The following is a 26,429-nucleotide window of genomic DNA, read 5'->3' as shown; positions in this document are numbered from 1 at the left end:
TCTAGTTCAGTTCTAGTTCAGTTTCTAGTTCAGTTCTAGTTCAGTTCTAGTTCAGTTCTAGTCAGTTTCTAGTTCAGTTCTAGTTCAGTTCTAGTTCAGTTTCTAGTTCAGTTCTAGTTCATTTCTAGTCAGTCTAGTTCAGTTTCTAGTTCAGTTTCTAGTTCAGTTCTAGTTCAGTTCTAGTTCAGTTCTAGTTCAGTTCTAGTTCAGTTCTAGTTCAGTTCTAGTTCAGTTCTAGTTCAGTTCTAGTCTTCTAGTTCGTTAGTTCAGTTCTAGTTCAGTTCTAGTTCAGTTCTAGTTCAGTTCTAGTTCAGTTCTAGTTCAGTTCTAGTTCAGTTCTAGTTCAGTTCTAGTTCAGTTCTAGTTCAGTTCTAGTTCAGTTCTAGTTCAGTTCTAGTTTCAGTTCTAGTCCAGTTCTAGGTTTTTCAGTTAGTCAGTTCTAGTTCAGTTCTAGTTCAGTTCTAGTTCCAGTTCTAGTTCAGTTCTAGTTCTAGTTCAGTTCTAAGTTCTAGTTCTAGTTCTTAGTTCAGTTTCTAGTTCAGTTCTAGTTCAGTTCTAGTTCAGTTCTAGTTCAGTTCTAGTTCAGTTCAGTTCTAGTTCAGTTCTAGTTCAGTTCTAGTCGTTCTAGTTCAGTTTCTAGTTCAGTTCTAGTTCAGTTCTAGTTCAGTTCTAGTTCAGTTCTCGTTCAGTTCTAGCTTCCAGTTCTAGTTCAGTTCTAGTTCAGGTCTAGTTCAGTTCTAGTTTCAGTTCTAGCTTCAGTTCTAGTTCAGTTCTAGTTCAGTTCTAGTCAGTTCTAGTTCAGTTCTAGTTCGTTCTAGTTTCAGTTCTAGTTCAGTTCTAGTTCAGTTTAGTTCAGTTCTAGTTCAGTTCTAGTTCAGGTCTAGTTCCGTTCTAGTTCAGTTTCTAGTTCAGTTTCTAGTTCAGTCTAGTTCAGTTTAGTTCAGTTCTAGTTCAGTTCTAGTTCAGTTCTAGTTCAGTTCTAGTTCAGTTCTAGTTCAGTTCTAGTTCAGTTCTAGTTCAGTTCTAGTTCAGTTCTAGTTCTAGTTCAGTTCTAGTTCTAGTGCAGTTCTAGTTCTAGTTTTAGTTCAGTTCTAGTTATAGTTTAGTTCTAGATAAGTTCTAGTTCAGTTCTATTTTAGCTCCAGCATGTTCTAGTTCACTTCTAATAAAGTTCTAATTCATTTCTCTAGATCAATTCTAGTATGTACAGCTATAGTTTAGACATCGAAAAAACTTCCTAATTTCAAAAATTTTATACGGAAAGTTTTTCGATATTAAAAATATTTAATTTTTGGAATAGCCAATTTCTTAAAAATTTATTAATTTAACAAAGTTTCAATAAAATCTCATTAAACTCAATTAAACCGGTTTCTCAGAACATATTTAGATTTGATCAAAATATGCACACAGCTATAAGTAATTTATATGGGAAGGGAGTCAAAGCAACAACACAAATATGGAATAATTAACAAAACTGACAAATAAAATATAAATAAATTAACAAAAGTTATACAATGAATAAATAATTAAACAAAAATCTAAGGAAATTCAAACATTGGAGACTTTTTGGCAATATTAACTAACTCAATAAAAAAGAGAAAACTTGAAATTTTTTAAGAGAAAACTTTTGAAATTTTCTCTGTATAAAAGCTCTTTTTTTTAAGTATTTTATTTTATATATAAAATAAAAGCTATTATATACTTAACACTCTTAGCATTTTGTTGTATATATATAAAGTATTTGTAGAGATTTTGTTTTTGTTGTTGTGGTTGATGGTATGAATTGTTTAAAGCTATTTGCTTTATATCTTGACAATTTTTATATCAGTCTACATCAAATGATGAAACTGTGCTCATCTTGCAGAAGCTCTAATCTGCTGAATATTGTTATAGATCAACGTCTTAGAATTGACACCTGTCGATATCTAATCGAGATTTTATCGCGTCGCATAACGGGTGAATAAATCGTCTTAAATAAAAAAAAATCAACAAAACGATAAAAATCATTTATTAATTAATAAAGTAATTATTGTGAAGTGTGTGAAAAGAAAAAGGTTCTAAGAAAGAATTTATTTTGTGACCAAAAGTGTAACGACAAAATAAAGAAATTCCTTAAAAGGAAATTTGAAGAAAAAAAAGAATTTAAATTCAACGGAATTCTAGAAGGAAAGGAAGTTAAATTAGAATTGTTGAAAAACAAAAGAATTTCATTAAAAATTCTTTTTTACAATTCTAAAGGCAGCACGAACGAAAACTAAAATAAATTTGCATAAAAATTTTAACAAAATTAAACCAATAGCAACTGAATTTAATAACAAATTGAAAAAAAATTTAAAAAGAAAATCCAAAATTTTAAAAAATTTTATATAATTTTATCACAACACAAAAAGATTTGCAAAAAAAAACTTGTGTTTTTAAAAAAGAAATTAAATAAAAACAAATTTATTTATTTTTTTTTCAAATTCGTCGTATATTTTTGTTTTTGTATTATATACATTTTAAAATCTATATATAAACAATTGGTTTCTCATTTATATACTTGAAAATATCTACATTTTTATATACATACATATATAAAAAATATATAACAAAATATATATATAAATAAAAAGGTAATTTTAATGTTAAATAAAGAAATAAAAAAATAAAATAAAACAAAATTCATTGGAGCAAAATTTATAAGCAAAATAACAAAAACACATCAACCAACCGCAAAAACAAAATCTAAAAAAATCATTAGGAAAATGTAAAATGGAATAAATAAAAAAAAAACTAAAACATTGTGGAACTAAAAATATCATCTCTAAACATCCAGTGAATGGTGTTCATTCCATTGCCTTTAGTTTTCAAGTGAAAGTTTTGTTGTTTATTTAGTTTTTCCCATTTTCCTATGTTTTCTCTCACCTTTTTTTCTTCATATTTTTTGTAAATTTTAATTTTGTGTTTTTTTATCTAGTTTTTTTTCTTTATCTTTCCTTTAAGTATATAAATGGACAATCTTTTTTTACTTCGTTGCTGGTTTTCTTGTTTAATTTCCGCTAATGGGTTTTTTGCAAAATTTATTTTGGTATGACAAATTTACAAGGTTTTTTCTAACCAAAGAGTGCAATGATTAGAAAAAACCGAAAGTATTAGATAAGACAGGGTTTCAAAGCAAGTTTCTAATAATATCTTTGTTAAGATAAATTTTTTGTAAAGAAAATCTTTGTTCAGAAGAGAACAGAACTAGAACTAGAACAGAACTAGAACGGAACCAGAACGAACTAGAACAGAACTAGAACAGAACTAGAACAGAACTAGAACAGAACTAGAACAGAACTAGAACAGAACTAGAACAGAACTAGAACAGACCTAGAACAGAACTAGAAACAGAACTAGAACAGAACTAGAACCAGAACTAGAACAGAACTAGAACAGAACTAGAACAGAACTAGAACAGAACTAGAACAGAACTAGAACAGAACGAACTAGAACAGAACTAGAACAGAACTAGAACAGAACTAGAAACTAGAACTAGCAACTAGAACAAGAACTAGAACCAGAACTCGAACAGAACACATAGAACAGAACTAGAACAGAACTAGTACCAGAACTAGAAAACTAGAACATATAGACAGAACTAGAACAGAATTTTAGAACAGACACTAGAAAAGCAACTAGAACCGAACTAGAACAGAACTAGAACAGAACAGAACAGAACTAAGAACAGAACTAGAACAGAACTAGAACAGAACTAGACACAGAACTAGAACAGAACTAGAATAGAACTAGAACAGAACTAGAACAGAACTAGAACAGAAGTACAACAGAACTAGAACAGAAGTAGAACAGAACTAGAACAGTACTTAGAAACGAAGTAGAAAAGTAACTAGAACTCGACAGACTAGAACAGAACTCAACAGAACTAGAACAGAACTAGAACAGAACTAGAACAGAACTAGAACAGAACTAGAACAGAACTAGCACAGAACTAGAACAGAACTAGAACAGAACTAGAACAGAACTAGAACAGAACTAGAACAGAACTAGAACAGAACTAGAACAGAACTAGAACAGAACTAGAACAGAACTAGAACAGAACTAGAACAGAACTAGAACAGAACTAGAACATAACTAGAACAGAACTAGAACAACTAGAACAGAACTAGAACTAGAACAGAACTAGAACAGAACTAGAACAGAACTGGAACAGAACTAGAACAGAACTAGAACATAACAGAACTAGAACAGAACTAGAACAGAACAGAACAGAACTAGAACTAGAACAGAACAGAACTAGAACTGAACTAGAACTCAACTAGAACAGAACTAGAACAGAACTAGAACAGAACTAGAACAGAACTAGAACAGAACTAGAACAGAACTAGAACAGAACTAGAACAGAACTAGAACAGAACTAGAACAGAACTAGAACAGAACTAGAACAGAACTAGAACAGAACTAGAACAGAACTAGAACAGAACTAGAACAGAACTAGAACAGAACTAGAACAGAACTAGAACAGAACTAGAACAGAACTAGAACAGAACTAGAACATAACTAGAACAGAACTAGAACAGAACTAGAACAGAACTAGAACAGAACTAGAACAGAACTAGAACAGAACAGAACTAGAACAGAACTAGAACAGAACTAGAACAGACTAGAACAGAACTAGAACAGAACTAGAACAGAACTAGAACAGAACTAGAACAGAACTAGAACAGAACTAGAACAGAACTAGAACAGAACTAGAACAGAACTAGAACAGAACTAGAACAGAACTAGAACAGAACTAGAACAGAACTAGAACAGAACTAGAACAGAACTAGAACAGAACTAGAACAGAACTAGAACAGAACTAGAACAGAACTAGAACAGAACTAGAACAGAACTAGAACAGAACTAGAACAGAACTAGAACAGAACTAGAACAGAACTAGAACAGAACTAGAACAGAACTAGAACAGAACTAGAACAGAACTAGAACAGAACTAGAACAGAACTAGAACAGAACTAGAACAGAACTAGAACAGAACTAGAACAGAACTAGAACAGAACTAGAACAGAACTAGAACAGAACTAGAACAGATAGAACAGAACTAGAACAGAACTAGAACAGAACTAGAACAGAAAGAACTAAAATTTAATTTTCGAATATCGAAAATGTTCGAAAAACAAAATTTTTAACGAATATTAAGAAATGTTTTGATGCTTCTCTTTATTTGCCTAATAAATTGTATAATTTTCCCTTTTATCGGTATTTTCTTCTTCTTTAGAATTGTAATAACTTTTCCCTTATGTAATGTTAAACGTCCATGACCGCTACAAGTAACCGTCATATTACTATTCGGTCTTTTTCTTTTTTCCTTTAACTAGAATTTGTTTTGTTGAATCATATGATTTTCATTAAATGAAAACGAAAAAAAAAACATTTATTTACATTTTTATTTACTTGACGACAGACGACGACACATACATACACACACACACACACTACCCAAACCATTGAACCAACCCAAAACGTACGTTATCAATTAATTTTTATATACATTTCTTTTTCGCAATAAAGCGTAAATTATTTTAGTTTTATTTCGTTTCAGTTTTTTTTTTTAATTATTTTGTTATATATATATATAATACAAGTCATTGTTTATTTTAGTTTTTATTTTGTTTAATATTTGTTTTTACGCTAATTTTGTGTTTTAATGTCGTTGTTCTTTAAACATTTCATCATTTGTTGCAGCAATTTAGTCTCAAGTTCAAGTAAACGACCTTTTTTCTCGGTAGTTTTTATAGAAAATTAAAATTTTTATTAAATGGGGGTGTTTTTCGGGGATTTTTTTTAGTATTTTTTTGTTAATTGTTTGTTTTTGTTTTAACTTTTATTTTATATTTTCTGCTAAACAATTTGTTTAGCAATAAATTGTTTTTATTTGTTTCTTTTTAACAAACAATTTACAAACAATTTAATTTGCAATTGTTTCTAAGAAATTTGTTATGTTCATGCAATTTATTACAATTATATTGTTTTTGTTTATTTTTCTTCCTTTCCAGCTTTCGGTGACTTACCTTATATAATTCTTCAATATAATTTTAGAAAAAAAATTTAAGTTTTTTTACCAAAAACCAAAAACTTGTATTTTTGCCAAAAAAAGAAATTTTGTTTTCATAGTGGGAGAGAAATTTACAAAAAGTCTGAAATAATAATAATAAAAAGTTTAACGAAACTTTAAGCAAAATTGTTTAATAATTATACATAAACTCTTCTTGTATAAACTAAATTAAAGAAAAAAGTTTTATATTTAATAAATTAACTTTTTAAAATACATTTTACTAACATTATTAAATTAAAGGTAAGCAATAAAGTAATTAACATTCTTTACTTATAAACTGCATGTTTCCTTAATAAACTTTTCTATAAAAATATTCTTCTTTTCAAAGAAAACGTTTCAAAGAAAACTTTTCAATATTGAAAGCTTAATAAAGGAAAGTTTTAATTATTGAAAGCTTTGCAAAAAAAAAAACATTTCAATATTGAAAGCTTTTCAAAGAAAACATTTAAATTTTGAAAGCTTTTCAATGAAAACATTTCAATATTGAAAGCTTTTCAAAAGAAAAGTCTTAAATGTTGAAAGTTTTCCACAAGATAGTATACAATTTCGGAAAGCTTAAAGTAAATATTTTCAAAAGCTTTTCGGATTCAATATTGAAAGCTTTTCCAAGATTTCAACAATGAAAGTTTTCAAAAGAAAAAAAAATTTACTATTAAAAGCTTTCCAAAGAAAACATTTCAATATTGAAAGATTTTCAAAGAAAAAATTTAAATATTGAAAGCTTTTCAATCAAAACATTTCAATATTGAAAGCTTTTCAAAAGAAAAGTCTTAAATGTTGAAAGCTCTCCAAAGCAAGCTTTTCAATATTGAAAGCTTTCCACAAGATAGTATACAATTTCGGAAAGCTTAAAGTAAATATTTTCAAAAGCTTTTCGGATTCAAAAAGTATTCGATATCGAAAGCTTTCTATAGAAAAGTTTTTGATACCATAGTTTCTACAGAAATTTCTTCGATACCAAAAGTTTTCTATAGAAAAGTTTTCGATATGAAAAGTTTTCTATAGAAAAGCTTTCGATATCAAAGGTTTATAATAGAAAAGTTTTCCGTATTAAAAGTTTTTGAAAAAAATTAGTTTAGAAAAGCTTTCGATATCCAAAGTTTTATACAGAAAAGCTTTCGATATCAAAATGTTTTCGATATTAAAAGTTTTCTATAGAAAAATTTTCGATATTAAAACTTTTCTATAGAAAAGCTTTCGATATCAAAAGTTGTTTATAGACAAGTTTTCGATATCAAAAGTTTTCTATAGAAAAGCTTTCGATATCAAAAGTTTTCTATAGAAAAGCTTTCGATATCAAAAGTTTTCTATAGAAAAGCTTTCGATATCAAAAGATTTCTATAGAAAAGCTTTCGATATCAAAAGTTTTCTATAGAAAAGCTTTCGATATCAAAAGTTTTCTATAGAAAAGCTTTCGATATCAAAAGTTTTCTATAGAAAAGCTTTCGATATTAAAAGTTTTCTATAGAAAAGCTTTCTACATCAAAAGTTTTCTATTGAAAAATGTTCGATATCAAAAGTTTTCTATAGAAAAGTTTTCGATATTTAAAGCTTTCTATAAAAAGTCTTCAGTCTTCGATATCAAAAGTTTTCTATAGAAAAGTTTTCGATATCAAAAGTTTTTTACAGAAAGGCTTTTTTAAAAAAATGTCTTTAGAAAAGTTTACATTTTCTATAAAAAAGCTTTCGGTATCAAAAGTTTTCTATAGAAAAGTTATAGATATCGAAAGTTTTCTATAGAAAAGTTTACGATAACGGTAGTTTTCTATGGCAACGTTTGTGCTATAAACATTTTCTATTGAAAAGCTTTCGGTGTTAAAAGTTTTAATTTCTATTTCTATAGAAAATCTTTCGATATCAAATGTTTTCTAACACAAATTTTTATTTCTTTAAACGTTCTTTATTCCTTTCATTCTTAGCCTCGTTTTTTTTTTTTTTTTTTTTTTGTTAACAATTTCATTGTCAAGCTTGTAATAAATCATTATCATTAAAACTCATATCAATTTTATTATTTGTCTACTACACATGAACAATAAATATTTATTACATGTGACCAATTTATATAGACACAAAACAAGAATATATAATCCCACTAACGAAACGTGTAAATTTTATTGATAATTCCATGAGAATTACTTGACAAAAATTCTGAACAAATTGTTTTCAAACACTTTTGTATTAAAGCTTTTTTGCTGATCATTTAAATTTTTCTTATATTTGTTTTTTTTTAATTACATTGTAGCGTATTTTTTGCTTAAGAATATTCGTAAATGAAAATAATTATTCCCATTTAAATTTTTAATAGCTTTTCATCATTCACTCTTTAACTAAAACAAACCCAGCAAACAAACTAAGTAACTATTGGAAGATTTACTATAGACGATCTATTGCAAAACACTTCTCCCATAGCGAAAGCTTTCTATTAGAACCGTTTGTATTAGGAAAATTCTATATACAAACTTTTACTATAGTGAAAGCTTTCTATAAAAACCGAAAGATTCGATTATATTAAGCAAAAGCTTTCTACTTAAACCCGAATGTTTTCTATATAATTCGCTGCTATAGAGAAAGCTTTATGTAAAAAACATTACTATAGTCATTGCTATGGCGAAAGCTTTATATGTATGACATTGCTAAAGTAAAAGCTTTCTATAGTAATGTTTGCTGGAAGCTTTCTACAGAATTCTTCATTAAAGCAAAAACTTAATACATAAACTGAAAGCTTTCGATTACAAACTTTTAGAATTTGAAAGCTTTTTATTTGAAAATATTGGAAGATCAAAAGCTTTCTATTATAACGTTTTCTGGAAGCTTTCCACAGAATTCTTCGTTATAGCAAAGCTTTATATACAAACTTTATTTGTGTGCTTTATTGAAAGATTTCGATTACAAACTTTTGAAGTTTAAAAGCTTTTTATTTGAAAATCTTGCAAGATCAAAAGCTTTCTATTAAAAATCTTTATAATACAGAAACCTTTACTTTAACGAAAGCTTTCGTCATTGCTTTATATATATGTCATTGCTAAAGTAAAAGCTTTCTATAGTAACATTAGCTGGAAGCTTTCTATAGAATTCTTCGTTATAGCAAAAGCTTAATATATAAACTAAATTTTTGTCCATTATTGAAAGCTTTCGATTACAAACTTTTAAAATTTGAAAGATTTTTATTTGAAAATGTTGCAAGATCAAAAGCTTTCTATTAGAAACCTTTACAATATAGAAAGCTTTCTATTAGGTAATGTTGCACATGGAAAGCTTACTACTGAAAATATTATATAAGAATCTGTTGTGGTATCGAAAGCTTTCCTTGAAATTATCAAAACCATTACAATATCCAAAGTTTTCTACTAGAAACCCTAGCAATAACTAAAGCTTTATATTGTAAACCTTTACAAAATCAAAAGCTTTCTGTTAGATTTGTTTCATATCGAAAGCTTTCTAGCATTAAACTTTACAATATCAAAAGCTTGCTGTTAGAAATCTTTGCGATTTGGTAACCTTCTTTAATAAATCTTTGCCGAACCAAAAGCTTTCTATTATAATTCTTTTTAATATCGAATTTTGTATACTAGAAAACATTGCAATATCGAAAGCTTTATACTAGTAACCTTTGCAATATCTAAAGCTTTCTATTTCTTTGCGAAAATCTAACATGAGTTTGTTGTTATAAAAAGTTCTCTCTGGGTTGTGTGGCATCAATCATTTTCTTTGCTGCCGGCCATGTGGCGTATACGTAATTTGTATTTTTAATTTGTCTTAATAAAAACTAATAAATTTAAATTTTCCTCAAAACATTTCTCATACTTGTTGCTTTAACTTGTAAGATAAAATAAATTATTTACATGATTAAATTTAAATGTTTAAATAAATATTTTGCGGTAAACTAAATAATGAATTTCCTTTTCCCCAATAATTTGCTCTTTAATCATAAAAATGTCTACAAAATTTTCATTTTTTCTTGGTTTGTTTTTTTTATTTTGTTTCTGTAAATAGTGGTTTAAAAGGAAACACTTTTTTGAGTCTTAAAAGAAAACATATTTTCTTTTTGGTTGTTTTTTTTTTTAAAAAAGGCAGCATTTGTTTTCATTAAAATGTCAGACTGACAACTTGATACGTTTCTATATATTTTTTTTTTTTCATCAACTGCTGTCATGTTTAAATATTGTTGTCTTATCGAAGATGGAAGTGTGTTTTGTTTTTCTTTTGGCCAAAAATATATTTTGTCATGGCCTGAAATATTTATTTATAATTTATTTCTCCTTGTTGTTTATTTTTAAAAAGTCATAAAGAGCAAAATTCTTATTGCATTTAATGCAGATTTTTGTTTTCTGAAAATATTTATTATTTTTCAGATTTTTTTTATCTATTAATTGCGTGTTAGTTGAAGGTTAAAAATAGATTTTTGTTTGCAAATATTTTCTTGTTTGATTAAGCTATTTTGTAAAAAATATAATTAAATATTTTGATATTTTTATAAATAAGTATTTTTACCTTTTTTGTCTATAGATTTTAATTTGTTTTTTTTTTTCGATTTTGTTTTCATTGCAGCTGGTTAGACCTGTTCCTACATCTATGGAGTTTCATCTAGACAGTGCAGAATACTGCCAGGCACAGCACAAATAAAAAGTAAGTTATAAATACTTGTAAAAATATCTAGAATAAGCTTTTTAGGGGAAGAAAAAAGCTTCATACAGAAAGATTTGTATAAGAAATCCCTGCAATATCGAAAGCTTTCTATTAGAAACTTATGTTTTATAAAAAGCTTTCTATTTTAAATCTATTCTATATCGAAAATCAATATCGAAAGCTTTGTTTTATAAATCTTTGCAATATCCCAACCTTTTTATAAGAAACCTTTCAAATATAGAAACCATTTTACTAGGAATCTTTGCAATATCGACAGCTTTCTATTAAAAATCATTGTAATATTGATTGCTTGCTATTAGAAACTTTTATAATATCTAAAGCTTCATATTAAAAAAATTTGCGATATTGAATGCCTTGTAGTACAAGATTTGTGTTAAAAATCCTTGCAATATCGAAAGCTTTCTATTAGAAATATGGGTAGGATAGAAAACTTTCTATTATAAACCTTTTCTATATCTAAAGCTTTCTATTTTAAACCTTTTTTTCTATTAGAAACCTTAGCAATTTCGAAATCTTTTTATTTCAAACTTTTGCAGTATCTAAAGCATTATTTTAGAATCCTATCGAAAGCTTTCTATTAGAAATCTTTTAAATACCGAAAGCTTTCTATTATAAACCTTTGCAATATTGAAAGCTTTCGATTAGAAACCTTTACAATATCGCTTTCTATTAGAAACGTTTGAAATATCAAAAGCTTTCTATGAGAAACCTTTGCAATATCGAAAGCTTTCTATTATAAACGTTTTCAATATCGAAAACTTTCTATTATAAATCTTTGCAATATTGAAACCTTTCTATTAGAAACGATTGCTACATCGAAAGCTTTTTATTATAAACAATATCGCCTTCTATTAGAAACGTTTGAAATATCAAAAACTTTCTATAAGAAACCTTTGCAAAGCTTTCTATTATAAACATTTGCAATATAAAAAGCTTTCTATTATAAACCTTTGCAATATCAAAAGATTTCTATGAGAAACCTTTGCAAAATCGAAAGCTTTCTATGAGAAAACTTTGAGATTTCAATTAAACATTTTTGCAAAATCGAATGCTTTATATTAGAAACCTTTGCAATATCAAAAGCTTTCTATTATAAACCTTTGCAATATCGTATTATTTTTATTAATAAGTTTTGCAATATTGAAAGTTTTCTATTATCAACCTTTGCAATATCGAAAGCTTTTTGTTTATACTCTTTACCATATCGAAAGCTTTCTATTCGCTTTACGATATCGAAAGCGTTCTACTACAACTTCTTTCTATTAGAAAACTTGAAAGCTTTCTATCGCTTTACGATATCGAAAGCTTTATTTAAGAAATGTTTTGCAATATCGAAAGCTTTCTATTAAAACGCTTTACGATATCGAAAGCGTTTTATTACAAACTCCTTTCTATTAGAAAACTTGAAAAATTTCCATTAAAACGCTTTAAAGCTTTATTTAAGAAATGCTTTGCAAGATCGTAAGCTTTCTATTACAAACTTACCTCTATTAGAAAGCTTTTTATTAGATTCCTTTGCTATAATTGAAATCTTTCTTTACAAGAACGCTTTCTATGAAAACCTATACATCTTTATAAAACTCTATTATCTATAGAAAATACATCCAAATCACGTTTCCCTTAAAAGTCACAAAAAGTTTTGAAAATATCGAAAGCTTTCTATTAAAACGCTTTACGACATCGAAAGCTTACTATTAAAACGCTTTACGATATCGAAAGCGTTCTATCACAAACTCCTTTTTATTAGAAAACTTGAAAGATTTCTATTAAAACGCTTTACGATATAGAAAGCTTTATTTAAGAAATGTTTTGCAATATTAAAAGCTTTCTATTAAAACGCTTTACAATATCAAAAGCTTTCTATTAAAACGCTTTACAATATCGAAAGCGTTCAATTACAAACTTCTTTCTATTAGAAAACTTGAAAGCTTTCTATAGAAACGCTTTACGATATCGAAAGCTTTATTTAAGAAATGTTTTGCAATATCAAAAGCTTTCTATTACAAACTTATCTCTATTAGAAAGCTTTTTATTAGATTCCTTTGGTATAATTGAAATCTTTCCTTACAAGAAAGCTTTCTATGAAAACCTATACATCTTTATAAAGCTCTATTATCTATAGAAAATACATCCAAATCAGGTTTCCCTTAAAAGTCACAAAAAGTTTTGAAAAACTTTTAAATGCATTTTATATTTTACAAAGTCAAAATGCACCCAAAAGACGTCATCACATAAATTTAGCTTTCTTATGAAAAACAATACAATGCGAAAAGTGTAAATAAGAAATCGAACAAAAATATAAAATAAGAGGAAATTTTATACGCTCGGTTGCCCTCAATTTCTGATTAAACCAGGCGCAAATCACACAGACAAAACCGAACGAACATAAAACAATAATACTATAATAAACAACAATAAAACAAACAATAGCAATGAAAAAATACAACAAAATGTCAACACTTTATTTTTCACAATTGTGAGATAAAAACAAACTAAAAAGAAGAAGAAAAAACTTAATAATAAAAGAGAATAAAATTAAAAATGAAAGTGTAAAGTTCATTTAAGAACTTTTTTAAGGCAACAACAAAAACGGAAATAAGCTTATTTTTTTGAAAATTCTTACAAAATATGTTAACGCCAAACACGAGCATTTTAAGAAAATTTAAATACATAAATGTACATCTCTTTTTTTTCGTTACAAAAAAACTATTGACAGCTGTCAATTGTTCAATTTTAAGATTTCTATCTTCTGTTTTTTTTTCGGCATGAATGATTTTTTGTCTACATTCATGTACTAGCGGTCACTTAAGGTTATTACACGACGCAAATTTGTTGAGATTTCTTAATTGTAAAATTGCTAATCAATGTTAATAATACTAGATAGGAATTACACCTGCCTTCTGTTTCTTTTTTTGTTAGAGTTTTGTAATAGCCCATGATGAATAAATGAATCTTCTGCATATCACAATATGTAAAAGCTTGCTAAGGCAATTTAGTTTTTTAGATAAAACAATTACATTTTATTTATAAACATTTATATTCATTTTAATTAGTCATAAAAAATAAATAAAAATCTGGTACAGGTTGCAGTAACGACGAGAAAAACTAGAGCAAATAATCCACATTACCGACTATATTCCCCCAACTAGTCCGAGCTAAAAGCTAGATAATAGACCAGACTATAGACTAGACTATACACTAGACTATAAACTAGAGTATAAACTAGACTATAGACTAGACTATAAACTAGACTATAAACTAGACTATAGACTAGACTACAAACTAGACTATAAACTAGACTATAAACAGGACTATAAACTAGACTATAGAGTAGGCTATAGACTAGACTACGGACTAGACTATAGACTAGACTATAGACTAGACTATAGACTAGACTATAGACTAGACTATAGACTAGACTATAGACTAGTCTATAGACTAGACTACAAACTAGACTACAGACAAGACTATAGACTAGATTACATACTAGACTATGGAGTAGATTATAGAGTAGAATATAACGTAAAATATGAAGTAGACTATAGTCAATATTCAAGCTATTGATTATACTATAGAGTAGTCTATTAAATAGACTACAGACTAGGCTACAGACTAGACTACAGACTAGACTACAGACTATACTATATACTAGACTACAGACTAGACTACAGACTAGACTATAGACTAGACTATAGACTAGACTACAGACTAGACTACGGACTAGACTACGCAGTAGAGTATGTAGTATGGACTATGGAGTAAACTAAGGAGTAACCTATAGATTACTATAGACTATTGATTAGACTATTGACTAGACTATGGAGTAGACTAGAATAGACTATAGACTAGACTATAGACTAGAACAGACTAGAGTATAAACTAAACTAGACTATAGACTAGACTATAAACTAGGCTATAGACTAGACTATAGACTAGACTATAGACTAGACTATAGACTAGACTATAGACTAGACTATAGACTAGACTATAGACTAGACTATAGACTAGACTATAGACTAGACTATAGACTAGACTATAGACTAGACTATAGACTAGACTATAGACTAGACTATAGACTAGACTATAGACTAGACTATAGACTAGACTATAGAATAGACTATAGACTAGACTATAAAATAGACTATAGACTAGACTATAGACTAGACTATAGACTAGACTATAGACTAGACTATAGACTAGACTATAGACTAGACTATAGGACTAGACTATAGACTAGACTATAGACTAGACTATAGACTAGACTATAGACTAGACTATAGACTAGACTATAGACTAGACTATAGACTAGACTATAGACTAGACTATAGACTAGACTATAGACTAGACTATAGACTAGACTATAGACTAGACTATAGACTAGACTATAGACTAGACTATAGACTAGACTATAGACTAGACTATAGACTAGACTATAGACTAGACTATAGACTAGACTATAGACTAGACTATAGACTAGACTATAGACTAGACTATAGACTAGACTATAGACTAGACTATAGACTAGACTATAGACTAGACTATAGACTAGACTATAGACTAGACTATAGACTAGACTATAGACTAGACTATAGACTAGACTATAGACTAGACTATAGACTAGACTATAGACTAGACTATAGACTAGACTATAGACTAGACTATAGACTAGACTATAGACTAGACTATAGACTAGACTATAGACTAGACTATAGACTAGACTATAGACTAGACTATAGACTAGACTATAGACTAGACTATAGACTAGACTATAGACTAGACTATAGACTAGACTATAGACTAGACTATAGACTAGACTATAGTCTAGACTATAGACTAGACTATAGACTAGACTATAGAGTAGACTAAATACTAGACTATAGACTAGACTATAGACTAGACTATAGATTACACTATAGACTACGCTATAGACTACACTATAGACTAGACTTAGACTATAGACTAGACTATAGACTAGACTATAGACTAGACTATAGACTAGACTATAGACTAGACTATAGACTAGACTATAGACTAGACTATAGACTAGACTATAGACTAGACTATAGACTAGACTATAGACTAGACTATAGACTAGACTATAGACTAGACTATAGACTAGACTATAGACTAGACTATAGACTAGACTATAGACTAGACTATAGACTAGACTATAGACTAGACTATAGACTAGACTATAGACTAGACTATAGACTAGACTATAGACTAGACTATAGACTAGACTATAGACTAGACTATAGACTATACTATAGTCTACACTATAGACTAGACTATAGACAAGACTATAGACTAGACTATAGACTAGACTACAGACTAGACTATAGACTAGACTATAGACTAGACTATAGACTAGACTATAGACTTAAGGCAGGAAATATTAATAAATTTAAACGAGAAGAGGAAAATTAAAATTGTTTAAATATATTTTTATTAAAATAAAGTCTACTCTAAAATCGGTATTATAGTCTCGAATATAGTCTGGTTTAATGTCTGGACTATAGTCTTTATACTATAGGCTAGACTATAGACTAGACTATAGACTAGACTATAGACTAGACTATAGACTAGACTATAGACTAGACTATAGACTAGACTATAGACTAGACTATAGACTAGACTATAGACTAGACTATAGACTAGACTATAGACTAGACTATAGACTAGACTATAGACTAGACTATAGACTAGACTATAGACTAGACTATAGACTAGACTATAGACTAGACTATAGACTAGACTATAGACTAGACTATAGACTAGACTATAGACTAGACTATAGACTAGACTATAGACTAGACTATAGACTAGACTATAGACTAGACTATAGACTAGACTATAGACTAGACTATAGACTAGACTATAGACTAGACTATAGACTAGACTATAGACTAGACTATAGACTAGACTATAGACTAGACTATAGACTAGACTATAGACTAGACTATAGACTAGACTATAGACTAGACTATAGACTAGACTATAGACTAGACTATAGACTAGACTATAGATTAGACTATAGACTAGACTATAGACTAGACTATAGACTAGACTATAGACTAGACTATAGACTAGACTATAGACTAGACTAGACTATAGACTAGACTAGACTATAGACTAGACTAGACTATAGACTAGACTATAGACTAGACTATAGACTAGACTATAGACTAGACTATAGACTAGACTATAGACTAGACTATAGACTATAGACTAGACTAGACTATAGACTAGACTATAGACTAGACTATAGACTAGACTATAGACTAGACTATAGACTAGACTATAGACTAGACTAGACTAGACTATAGACTAGACTATAGACTAGACTATAGACTAGACTATAGACTAGACTAGACTAACTAGATACTAGACTAGACTAGACTATAGACTAGACTATAGACTAGACTTTAGACTAGACTATATTCCTGACTATAGACTAAAGTCCAGGCTATGGACTATTCCAGACCAGAGAATAGTTTGTAGTCAAGTCTGTAGATTAGAGTATAGTAAAGACTATAGTCCAGACATTAAACCAGACTAAATTCTAGACTATAATCCCGATTTTAGAGTAGACTTTATTTTAATAAAAATGTATTTAAACAATTCTAATTTTCCTCTTCTTTTCTCGTTTAAATTTATTAATATTTCCTGCCTTAAATTGCAAAATTGAGCTCAATTTAAATAAAAACTTTCGTACATAATATTTTTTGAATGAAACTGATTGAAATACTTACTAAGTTCAATGGTCATAGCATAAATTGTATCATTTACATTAGACTTGCATGAACCTTTAGTAATGTATCAACTAATTTTAGACTATTAAGGCAATAATGATCCATACTAAATCGTTTTTTTCCGCAATTTTTCCTGCACTTTTTCACATCCAACTATAATTTAAATGACATTTAGTAGGGAATGGATAGATAAAGGGTGTGTGTTGCTATATGAACAGATTATATATGTTGTGACTTTGATTTCTGCTTAATTTATTTTTGCGGCAATTTTTTTGTGCGCCACACCACAATTGTCGCCTTTCTCTGATTGTCGTAGTCGTTGTTTTCGTTGTTTAAATGAAATCATGGCAAATTTAGTTGGAAAATAACACCCACACTTCCCTTTGTTTTTATGCGATATTATTTATAATTTATTTTGTTGCTGTTGATGAGTTTTTTTTCTGTTCTATTTAGGTGCAGACCTGCCCTCCTTGTTTGAATTTGATAATTTACGTTTGAAAAACAAAAAAATAATCAACTCACTCACTGTCAATGGTGTTTGTTGGTTTGTCGTTATAGCCACAACAGAAAGTCATCACTTTAATGAAATTTTACGTAGATATTTCGTTTTGTTTGTTTGGCTTTGTTTTTATTTTTTTTTTTTGTATTTTAGGGGTTTGTTTGGCATTTAACCAAATATTGGTGGATGTTGATAATAATAAACAAAAATATGTATAAAAAATACAAAACAAAATTTAATAAATAATAAACACAATTTGTTTGTTTATTAGAAAATCTTGTTACGCAGACAAAACTAAATAGTCACGGTGGTATTAAGTAAAGATTGAGCAAAGTTACTCTAGTTCAACTTTGTTCATAGAATTTTTATAATTTTAGTCTGACTTTTTAATTTTGTCTCTTTATAGTCCTTGATTTTATCAAACAACTGCAATTAGCTTTTTTTGTTGTTGTTGTCTTTCATTCCACCTTCTACACATACATATTATCCTCTATTCTATTTACTTTAATAATTTGAATATTTTTTCTATTATATTTTTGTTTACCATAGATATTTATAAAATTATTGTTGATGTTTATTAAACAAAAGACGTTCTTTTATTTTTTGTCTTTATTACTTTAATATTTTGTTTATTTTATAAATAATTTTATGGTTGTTATTACAAAAGTACAACAGACTTACTCTTCCCTTGCTAATAAAGGAAATATCCAGATCAAAGTTCTCTAATCCAGAGCAATTTTCTCTAGAGAATTTTTAGCTGACATCACGCAACTTACTCTAAAAAAAGTCTAAACTATAGACTAGACTATAGGCTAGACATAGACTAGACTATACACTAGACTATAGACTAGACTTTATACTAGACTATATACTAGACTATATATTAGACTATACACTAGACTATAGACTAGACTTAATACTAGACTATATACTAGACTATAGACTAGACTATAGACTAGACTATATACAAGACTATAGACTAGACTATAGCCTCGACAATAGACTAGACTAGACTAACTATAGACTAGACTATAGACTAGACTATAGACTAGACTAGACTAGACTAGACTATAGACTAGACTATAGACTAGACTATAGACTAGACTATAGACTAGACTATAGACTAGACTATAGACTAGATTATAGACTAGACTATAGACTAGATTATAGACTAGACTATAGACTAGATTATAGACTAGACTATAGACTAGATTATAGACTAGACTATAGACTAGACTATAGACTAGATTATAGACTAGACTATAGACTAGACTATAGACTAGACTATAGACTAGACTATAGACTAGACTATAGGCTAGACTATAGACTAGACTATAGACTAGACTATAGACTAGACTATAGACTAGACTATAGACTAGACTATAGACTAGACTATAGACTAGATTATAGACTAGACTATAGACTAGACTATAGACTAGACTATAGACTAGACTATAGACTAGACTATAGACTAGACTATAGACTAGACTATAGACTAGACTATAGACTAGACTATAGACTAGACTATAGACTAGACTATAGACTAGACTATAGACTAGACTATAGACTAGACTATAGACTAGACTATAGACTAGACTATAGACTAGACAATAGACTAGACTATAGACTAGACTATAGACAGACTAGAGACTAGACTATAGACTAGACTATAGACTAGACTATAGACTAGACTATAGACTAGACTATAGACTAGAATATAGACGAGAATATAGACTAGACTATAGACTAGACTATAGACTAGACTATAGACTAGACTATAGACTAGACTATAGACTAGACTATAGACTAAGACTATAGACTAGACTATAGACTAGACTATAGACTAGACTAGACTAGACTATAGACTAACTATAGACTAGACTATAGACTAGACTATAGACTAGACTATAGACTAGACTATAGACTAGACTATAGACTAGACTATAGACTAGACTATAGACTAGACTATAGACTAGACTATAGACTAGACTATAGACTAGACTATAGACTAGACTATAGACTAGACTATAGACTAGACTATAGACTAGACTATAGACTAGACTATAGACTAGACTATAGACTAGACTATAGACTAGACTATAGACTAGACTATAGACTAGACTATAGACTAGACTAGACTATAGACTAGACTATAGACTAGACTATAGACTAGACTATAGACTAGACTATAGACTAGACTATAGACTAGACTATAGACTAGACTATAGACTAGACTAGACTAGACTATTGACTAGACTATAGACTAGACTATAGACTAGACTATAGCCTAGACTATAGACTAGACTATAGACTAGACTATAGACTAGACTACAGACTAGACTATAGACTAGACTATTGACTAGACTATAGACTAGACTATAGACTAGACTATAGACTAGACTGTAGACTAGACTAGACAATTTGCTCTGATCTAGAGCAATTTTCTATAGAAAAAGTTGCTCTAATTCAGAATATTTTTTTTTATAGAAAAAGTTGCTCTTATTCAGAGCGTTTCTATAAAGTAGAAGAGTATAGAGTTCCTCTGATTCAAAGCTTTATTCTGGAAATAAAAGTAGCTTTCATATAAAGTTATAATTTCTGGAAATAGTTACTCTGATCCCAGATATTTTCTTAATAAAATATGACTAGTACTTTAGAGTAATTAAGAACTTTTGATAAAATTATTAATTTCTTTCTCCCTCTTTTTATTTTACTTTTAGGGGGAAAAAGTTTGCATCAAAGGAAGCAGCAATAGAAAATCTAAACGATCACGAAGGCGTTTAAAAGTTAGACGAAGAAACTGCAAGTTTAAGACTAGTTAGAAGGATTAACAACCGAATGATACAATAGAAGAGAGAGTTAATACAAAAACGTATCTGAATAAGACGTCAAAACGCTACAGCTGAAAAGATTTCACCAAAATCATCAAACACAAGCGATCATATCAAGCAGATCAAGTGGTATTTGAGAAAATCCCCCGCGAAAAAAAAAATAAACAAAATTAAAAAAATTATTCAACGAATTCTAAAAGAAAAAAATAGAAAAAAAGAAATATTGGAAATTTGAAAATTAAAAATCTAACCCTCTCAACCAGGATTAAATATAAAAAAGAAAAACATAACCTATAAAAAAGGATATTGAAAAACTGACAAACTACAGCAAGAACAGGGAAAAGCAGGTTTATTAAAACAAAAACAAATAGAGAAAAACAAATATTTTTTGAAATTTTTTTGACTAAAATTAGTAAAAAAAAAAAAAACAAAAAATTAAGAAAACAGATTAATTTTATTTTGTGATAATTTTTAAGCTACAAAGTAAAACTTATAAGAAAAACAAATCCTAAATTTAAAAAAAAAAATTAAAAATTATAAAAAGTACAGTACTTAACATTTAATTGCTTAAAATTTGCTATATATTTAAAAAATTACTAAAAAATTATAATTATTTTAAAAAACAAAAGCTGAATTTTTTGTAAGAAAAAAGTGTAAAAACATCTTCCGTTAGTTATTAGAACAAGTCTTTATTGTAAAAAAAAACATAAAATTTTTAAAATTTTACTTTGTAAATTTTTCCGTTCATTTTGTTGTTCTTCAACTTAAACAAAAACAAGTCTTAATAACGGTCTAAATTTAATTATAAAAGACAAACAAAAACTAAAAACAATTAAACGCTACAAACCTCTTTTTTTGAACACTTTTTTTTTAAAAAACCTACAAAAAACTAAACAAAAAATTTTTGCTAACAAAATTTCTTAAATCTTTTTTGTAAATTTAAAAAAAAAAAAAAAAATTATTTACTTAATTAATCCTATAAGAACGTTTTATATATATATTTATTATATTTAAAACATAAGAAAAAACAACAACAACAAAAAGAAAAAACACAAGGAGAACAACAACAACAACACATTTTGTTTTGTCGTAAAAAAATAAGTTTGTAAAAGTTTTATTTTTTTAAATTAATTGTATTATCGATATTAATGAGCAACATGCGTCAAAAGGATTTACGCCCCGCACCTGCTCTTATTGAGTTTAAGGGAATGAAGTTCCTAATCACTGATCGGCCATCAGATGTAACCATACATCATTATATAATGGTGAGTTTGATTAGAAATTACATGATTTTTAATACAGAAACAAATGCTACTTTTTTTTCAGAAAAAAGCTTTTAATTAGAAAAGATCTCTAAATTAATAGTCTTCTTCTCAAGACAAAAGCTGTAAATAAGCTTTGAAATAGAGCGAAAATAGAAAAAAGCTCTTAAACAGCTGAAGTTTTTCTTCTTAATAGACTAGACTATAGACTAGACTATAGACTAGACTATAGACTAGACTATAGACTAGACTATAGACTAGACTAGACTATAGACTAGACTATAGACTAGACTATAGACTAGACTATAGACTAGACTATAGACTAGACTATAGACTAGACTATAGACTAGACTATAGACTAGACTATAGACTAGACTATAGACTAGACTATAGACTAGACTATAGACTAGACTATAGACTAGACTATAGACTAGACTATAGACTAGACTATAGACTAGACTATAGACTAGTATAGACTAGACTATAGACTAGACTATAGACTAGACTATAGACTAGACTATAGACTAGACTATAGACTAGACTATAGACTAGACTATAGACTAGACTAGACTACTATAGACTAGACTATAGACTAGACTATATACTAGACTATAGACTAGACTATATACTAGACTATAGACTAGACTATAGACTAGACTATAGACTAGACTATAGACTAGACTATAGACTAGACTATAGACTAGACTATAGACTAGACTATAGACTAGACTATAGACTAGACTATAGACTAGACTATAGACTAGACTAGACTAAAGACTGGACTATAGACTAGACTATATACTAGACAATAGACTAGACTATACTAGACTATAGACTGGACTATAGACTAGACTATAGACTAGACTATAGACTACACTATAAACAACACTATAGGCTAGACTATACACTAGATTATAGACTAGACAAGACTATAGGCTAAACAATACACTTGACATTAGACTAGACTACAAACTAGACTATAGACTAGACTATAGACTAGACTAAAGACTGGACTATAGACTAGACTATATACTAGACAATAGACTAGACTATACTAGAGTATAGACTGGACTATAGACTAGACTACACTATAGACTACACTATAAACTACACTATTTACTACACTATAGACTATAGACTAGACTATTGACTACACTATAGACTATAGACTACACTATAAACTACACTCTAGGCTACACTATAGACTACAATAGACTATAGTCTATAGACTAGACTAGACTGGACTATAGACTAGACTAGACTATAGACTAGACTATAGACTAGACTATAGACTAGACTATGGACTAGACTATAGACTAGACTATGGACTAGACTATAGACTAGACTATAGACTAGACTATGGACTAGACTATAGACTAGACTATGGACTAGACTATAGACTAGACTATGGACTAGACTAGACTAAGCTAGACTATAGACTAGACTATAGACAAGACTAGACTGGACTATAGACTAGACTAGACTAGGCTATAGACTAGACTATAGACTGGACTATAGACTAGACTATAGACTAGACTATAGACTAGACTATAGACTAGACTATAGACTAGACTATAGACTAGACTATAGACTAGACTATAGACTAGACTATAGACTAAACTATAGACTAGACTATAGACTAGACTATAGACTAGACTATAGACTAGACTATAGACTAGACTATAGACTAGACTATAGACTAGACTATAGACTAGACTATAGACTAGACTATAGACTAGACTATAGACTAGACTATAGACTAGACTATAGACTAGACTATAGACTAGACTATAGACTAGACTATAGACTAGACTATAGACTAGACTATAGACTAGACTATAGACTAGACTATAGACTAGACTATAGACTAGACTATAGACTAGACTATAGACTAGACTATAGACTAGACTATAGACTAGACTATAGACTAGACTATAGACTAGACTAACTAGACTATAGACTAGACTATAGACTAGACTATAGACTAGACTATAGACTAGACTATAGACTAGACTATAGACTAGACTATAGACTAGACTATAGACTAGACTATAGACTAGACTATAGACTAGACTATAGACTAGACTATAGACTAGACTATAGACTAGACTATAGACTAGACTATAGACTAGACTATAGACTAGACTATAGACTAGACTATAGACTAGACTATAGACTAGACTATAGACAAGACTATAGACTAGACTATAGACTAGACTATAGACTACACTATAGACTACACTATAGACTAGACTATAGACTAGACTATAGACTAGACTATAGACTAGACTATAGACTAGACTATAGACTAGACTATAGACTACACTATAGACTACACTATAGACTACACTATAGACTACACTATAGACTACACTATAGACTACACTATAGACTACACTATAGACTACACTATAGACTACACTATAGACTACACTATAGACTACACTATAGACTACACCATAGACTACACTATAGACTAGACTATAGACTGGACTATAGACTATACTATAGACTACACCATAGACTAGACTATAGACTAGACTATATACTAGACTAGAATTTAGACTACAGACTAGACTAGAATACAGATCATACTAGAGGCTAGACTATTCACTAGATTATGGCTGTGCTGTAGACTACTCCAGCTTTTTTCTCAGAGAAATTTCTTGAAGAAAAAGAGCAAAAGTTTTCTGTTATTAAAAGCTCTCCTAAATTTTATATTTGTGCTTTTCATTAATTGTTGTTGTTTTATTTGCTTTTCCAGGAATTAAAGAAAAATAATGTTAACACTGTGGTACGTGTATGCGAGCCCAGTTATAATACTGAAGAATTAGAAGCACAAGGCATCACCGTTAAAGATTTAGCATTCGAAGATGGTACTTTCCCGCCGCAGAATGTTGTTGACGAATGGTTTGAGATTTTAAAGCAAAAGTAAGTTGAACTTAATAGATTTTTTGGCCTCACCAGCTTTATGTTTCGAAATATTTCGTATATTTTTAAAATTTTATTAAATCATAATTTTGGAAAAAAACCTTAACTTCAAGTGGGTTTTTTTCGTTGTTTTAACCAATAATATAAACATCCATAACTTTCGTTTTTCTCATAAATTTTGTTCAAAATTTTGATATAAACACAAATATTAATACAAAAATAAACTCTTCAAACATTTAGCATCTCCCCGGCAAAATTTTTGAAAAAAAAAACAACACAAATTTTTTATTTGTTTAATATTTCACGCTTAATGGCTTTGAATTTTCTTGACAAATTTTTATTTTATTTTGTACGCAATAATCTAGAAATAATTTATGAAATCATCATAAAAATTTAACAGATTATTTTAACAAATCATGTTTTATTTTCGAAAAAACAAAATTTATTTTTCATATATTGTTTCTGTTTGTTTTATTTGCTAATTTCTTTGAAACCAAATAACAAAAGTTAAGGCTTTCTTCTTTACTAAAGTTTAACTAAAAACCGTTTTCTTTGCTTGTTTTACTAACTGTTGTTCATATTTGTTAATAATTCTTTATCTTGCTCCGATTATGTTTGATTTAGCCTTGTCCTTAAATAATCGCTTAAAACTTAAGTTTTGTTTTTTTTTTATATCCTGTTCTTCTTTTAATTTTCTATTTCTATATCCCTCCTTCTTTTTTCTTTGGTTTCTTCTTTTTTTTTGTAGTTTTAGTAAGAAAAAGTCCTCTACCTCTAGAGCCTCCTTTATGAAAAACAAACGTTTTTCTTTGAGACATAATAATTCTCATAAAACAGCAGATACAATCAACAACACCAACACTTGTAATAATACTACTACCAATAATACCACTTCTACTACTACTACTACCACTACTGCAATTGGTACCAGTCTTAGTACTACTAATAATAATATTACCAACAACACCAATACTACTCCCCCTATCACTACTTCAACTTCTACCATACATTATATACAAAATAGAAATCAAATTATTAGCAGTACTAGACATACTACTGATGATCATGATGATGATAAAAATACCACTTGTAGGTAAGGTTCTTTTCTCAGTTGGTTCAAATCGTTTGTGGTTTGTTTTTCGTTTAATTTTCAAAGTGTTTTTAATTGTTGTTATCTTGTTAATAATATAAGTGAACTAGGTTCAAAATTTTTCGAAACAAAAGCCACTATACTATAGACTAGACTATAGACTAGACTATAGACCAGACTATAGACTAGACTATAGACTAGACTATAGACTAGACTATAGACTAGACTATAGACTAGACTATAGACTAGACTATAGACTAGACTATAGACTAGACTATAGACTAGACTATAGACTAGACTATAGACTAGACTATAGACTAGAC

The 26,429-nt window shown here is 28.8% G+C and overlaps 2 protein-coding genes across 3 annotated transcripts; both read left to right on the top strand.

Moving 5' to 3' along the window:
* The first annotated feature begins 1,808 nt into the window (after positions 1 to 1,808).
* LOC119611483 lies at positions 1,809 to 21,258 on the top strand. 2 transcript variants are annotated; one of them, XM_037967064.1, is made up of 3 exons: positions 1,809 to 2,022; positions 10,643 to 10,720; positions 20,713 to 21,258. In XM_037967064.1, exon 1 carries the CDS (start codon positions 1,839 to 1,841, stop codon positions 1,962 to 1,964), a length of 126 nt encoding a protein of 41 aa, XP_037822992.1. In that variant the 5' UTR covers positions 1,809 to 1,838; the 3' UTR covers positions 1,965 to 2,022; positions 10,643 to 10,720; positions 20,713 to 21,258. The 2 variants fall into 2 exon arrangements, with proteins under 2 accessions (XP_037822992.1, XP_037822991.1); XM_037967063.1 differs by having other exon boundaries at positions 1,810 to 2,612.
* Positions 21,259 to 21,788: 530 nt separating this feature from the next.
* Positions 21,789 to 26,138, top strand: LOC119611482 (probable serine/threonine-protein kinase ndrD). The gene is made up of 3 exons (XM_037967061.1): positions 21,789 to 22,088; positions 24,850 to 25,016; positions 25,765 to 26,138. The coding sequence occupies exons 1-3, from the start codon at positions 21,972 to 21,974 to the stop codon at positions 26,111 to 26,113; spliced, it is 633 nt and encodes a 210-aa protein (XP_037822989.1). The 5' UTR covers positions 21,789 to 21,971; the 3' UTR covers positions 26,114 to 26,138.
* Positions 26,139 to 26,429: the final 291 nt, after the last annotated feature.

Source organism: Lucilia sericata, unplaced genomic scaffold (genome assembly GCF_015586225.1).
Source record: "Lucilia sericata isolate MDLA Ls3-8-SP2 unplaced genomic scaffold, ASM1558622v1 Contig001462F_arrow, whole genome shotgun sequence".
Classification (NCBI taxonomy): Eukaryota; Metazoa; Arthropoda; class Insecta; order Diptera; family Calliphoridae; genus Lucilia; species Lucilia sericata.
Note: the sequence above shows the minus strand (reverse complement) of the source record. Positions and strands in the feature narration are given on the sequence as shown.

What these genes read in the sequence shown, in the direction of transcription:
- LOC119611482 (XM_037967061.1), top strand. Translation starts at nt 21,972, where the DNA reads ATGAGCAACATGCGTCAAAAGGATTTACGCCCCGCACCTGCTCTTATT. An exon ending in CCATACATCATTATATAATG is followed by an intron (nt 22,089 to 24,849) that starts GTGAGTTTGATT and finishes TTGCTTTTCCAG; the next exon opens with GAATTAAAGAAAAATAATGT. An exon ending in TTTGAGATTTTAAAGCAAAA is followed by an intron (nt 25,017 to 25,764) that starts GTAAGTTGAACT and finishes TTTTTTTTGTAG; the next exon opens with TTTTAGTAAGAAAAAGTCCT.
- LOC119611483 (XM_037967064.1), top strand. Translation starts at nt 1,839, where the DNA reads ATGATGAAACTGTGCTCATCTTGCAGAAGCTCTAATCTGCTGAATATT.